The sequence below is a fragment of the Phalaenopsis equestris genome, unplaced genomic scaffold (assembly GCF_001263595.1).
Source record: "Phalaenopsis equestris unplaced genomic scaffold, ASM126359v1 Scaffold000002, whole genome shotgun sequence".
In the NCBI taxonomy this organism is placed as follows: Eukaryota; Viridiplantae; Streptophyta; class Magnoliopsida; order Asparagales; family Orchidaceae; genus Phalaenopsis; species Phalaenopsis equestris.
In genome coordinates, this window is record NW_018164444.1 from 34,788,067 (window position 1) to 34,791,448 (window position 3,382).

Consider the following 3,382-nt stretch of genomic DNA (forward strand, 5'->3'; position numbering starts at 1 on the left):
TATATATATATATATATATATATATATATATATATCTAACTATATCCAACTATTTTACAAGCCTACCTTCCCAAGTGTAGTCTTTCAGCATAAAGTATTGCGGAAAGGATGCCCGCGATGACAAGCATTAGAGGATAGAAAATGGCCGTAAAGAAAGGTCCCTTCTCACTTGTGCAATATACTTGTAGATTATAAGCTAGGAATGATATCACAACCCCCTGCAAAGAAGCAAATTTACAAAATATTTTACTTCAAATTAAGACAGTGTACAAAACATCATACTTGTGATTCATGTCTTTGTTTTTAATCATCAAAACAATAATCTAATTCACGTGAATTGCGAATTCAGGGGCTGGAATTCAACAAACAAAAACGAAATGTGTGACCATCTGTCATGCAAAATTAAATACTTTATGGCATGCATTAATAGACTAAATAAGCTCATCACAAAAACAATAGTCTATTATAAGTCTTACGGAGTAGATAACAGCAGCGAGTTGCATATTCCAACCCAATTGCCAACAAGATTTGTTTCTTTCAAATATGAGAGCCTCCACTAAAGATTGCAAGAATGCAAAGCAGCACATCAAAGCATTCAGTGATAATCTTGCCGGGTATGCCTCGAAAACTACCCCCTGCAATATTTGACCATATACAAATCTCTGAAGTTAATATCATGCGAGTCAGTTGTCTTTTTTTTATTCTTTTATTTTTCATATTTTATTTGCAACATTGTGGCTTAATTTTGAAGCAAAAATCACTTAGTTTAAGCGCTTTAATTTTTTTTTTTTTTCATATCCTTTCTCTTGCACTTGTTCTCTTGCACTTGTTTCTGTTCTTTAATGGCCTGAAGAAACCGAATCAGAAAGTAGAGGAAGCATAAGATCTCATGAAGCTGCAAAAATAGTTAGGTGAGCAAATTATTTGATTTTTTACCTGAAAAACAATCCATGTACAAAAGATAATCTGGCCGGTGAGGATTACGAGTGAACCTTTGACCCAATCCTCATTAACAGCCTCCTTACCATTGCGGAAATGGCTTCCGTGGATTACTATCAAGGGCCTCTTAACAAATCCCTTTAATAGATGACCTTTCCAAAAGGTGAATACCAAAGCTCCACTTACACAGACTAATGTACCCAAGATTTTAGTCCTCCCCTTCGCAGTTCTAATTCTCACTTTCTCCATTCTGCAAGGAAAAAAACATAAAAGTAACCGTCCATTTTACATTTTAATCCACTCATTGTAAGTCAGAATTAGTTAAAAACATAGTTTACGTCTGTTATTCACCGAACCTCATACTTAATGGTAAGGCATGAAAATTTATGACACTCTTATGCTTCTGTATGAAAAAAAAAAACCTGAACTATGACTGATTCTTCCCTACCCTCATTAGCACAGCCAGGATGAATGTGAAAGCTGGAATCGCACTGCTCAAGGCACCAGCCACCGTTGGAGAAGTGTATCCAAGTCCAGCAAAGAAAATATTTTGTTGTATTGTAATCCCAACCAGCGCAAGCAAGAATATCTTTACAAGAATCAACAGCGAAAGTGGAGGCCTTTGTTTTCTGCATCACATACAGAAATCATTAAAATAAGTTTGGAACAATCTATATATTTTAATTAGTAATGATGGAATAAGTAAAGCTCGAAGACCTCTCAAGAACATAAGCAACTGGAGCGGAGATGACCGTGGCAAGGAGATGGCGGTATGCTACCAAGACATGGTGGCTGAGACCCTGCTGCATGGCAATCTTCATAAGAATGTTCAAGACACCATAACCTAACTGACACAGAATCATGCAGAAGCATGGAAAGTAAGTCTTGAGAAAGCTCATCTCTTCAAACTAAGTGGACTCACCCCCTTCATCGTCACTGTTAAGGAAGTATTTATATATTGGAAACCTGCACAGCAGTAATTTTTCTTTACTTTTATTATTTTGTCTTTTCGTTAGTTTTTAATGGATAATATTAGTCTTCTGCGCTTAGTATGTTATTGATTGTTAAAATAATTTGATTAAATTGTTGGAGTTTGATTCCTCCTCCATATTCTGCCAGATTTCAGTGGTTTGCAGTGAGGATGATGGTGGAGAGTTAACTTTTATGAATTCTGGATGCTTGCTGACAGTATATGTTCCTTATATAATTGTGCATGCTTCAATGGATTAAATTAAAATGAGTCAATATCTACTGCTGTTGGTCCATAGCTCTTAACCTCTTTTCATGTAAATTTGTCTGCATGTTAATGTGATATATTAGTAAATGTGGATTGAAATACGTGTGTTCCAACTTGTTTTTATGCCTGATGTGTGATTGAAGATTGGTGTTGTTAGAGTAATAGACTATCTTCTTAGCGTTGTACAAATATTCAGCATACACTCAGATAAAAAAAAAAAAATAGCTAGTAGAAACACCAGAAGTTCTTACGTGAAAAATCCAAAAAGAGAAAAAATTATGGAGCTTAGCTCAGTTGAAAAAAATCCACTGCAAACTGAATGTTAGACATATAATCATTTGTCACACAGGCGGAAAAAGATACACAATCTTTCGATCTACAATATTGATGCGCGAAGAATCTTATCCCAAGGAATGAGGGGCGGTCGATGGTGATGACGATTGTCAGTGAGTGATCTTCGATGGTGGTTGGTGGCAATCGACGGTTGCAGGAGTGATGCTGGACTTCTGCTCTTTCTCCAAATTTCAAGCTCTCTGTAGGCTTCAAGCTTTCCTCTCTCTTTCAAGAGAGGAATATGACTTTATTTATAGTCTCGGTTGCAATTAATGAAGGAATATAAACCAGTTTAATCAGACGGTCCGATGAGATTCCCTTAATTAGATGGTATTTGATGAATATTCGAGTGCCTTTGCAATGTCAAAATTAAGCGATTTTGGGTTCATTTGATTAGTCTTGTCGAGACGCTCGATTGGACTATAAACTTACCAGATTTGATATTCGTTTGACTTCCCAAATATGTTCGAAAAAGCTTCTAAAAGTAGTTTAATGGCTTGATCTGAGCTTGATTTGACTCGGATTAGACCAATTTTGGTATCATTGTGTTGAGTGTGGAGCCCAGTTATAATATAATAAATATATATGTTTTTTTGTCATTTCTGTAACTACTCCCGCCTATTTGCTTGTGCCTAAGGAAGGTGGGTCCCGCCACCATTAAAGAAGGAAAGGAAGTTACATTTGATAAAAAGTGCAACTTGTAGGTGGTTATATTTAAGTGGTTTGAAAGGAAGTTACATTTGATAAAAAGTGCAACTTGTAGGTGGTTATATTTAAGTGGTTTGAAAGGAAGTTACATTTGATAAAAAGTGCAACTTGTAGGTGGTTATATTTAAGTGGTTTTATTTTCTCTTCACGTAATATGCTGGAATG

At 35.8% G+C, this 3,382-nt stretch overlaps 1 protein-coding gene across 1 annotated transcript in view; it reads right to left on the minus strand.

The window, feature by feature from the left end:
• Nucleotides 1-1,870, minus strand: part of LOC110017914 (WAT1-related protein At5g64700-like) — a 9,847-nt gene extending 7,977 nt beyond the window's left edge. Inside the window, exons 1-6 of the mRNA XM_020715076.1 lie at nucleotides 1,862-1,870; nucleotides 1,657-1,787; nucleotides 1,388-1,568; nucleotides 865-1,224; nucleotides 477-635; nucleotides 67-218 (exon numbers count right to left, since the gene is read on the minus strand). Coding sequence (XP_020570735.1) covers nucleotides 67-218; nucleotides 477-635; nucleotides 865-1,224; nucleotides 1,388-1,568; nucleotides 1,657-1,787; nucleotides 1,862-1,870 — 992 coding nt within the window. The remainder of the gene's footprint in view (nucleotides 1-66; nucleotides 219-476; nucleotides 636-864; nucleotides 1,225-1,387; nucleotides 1,569-1,656; nucleotides 1,788-1,861) is intronic.
• Nucleotides 1,871-3,382: the final 1,512 nt, after the last annotated feature.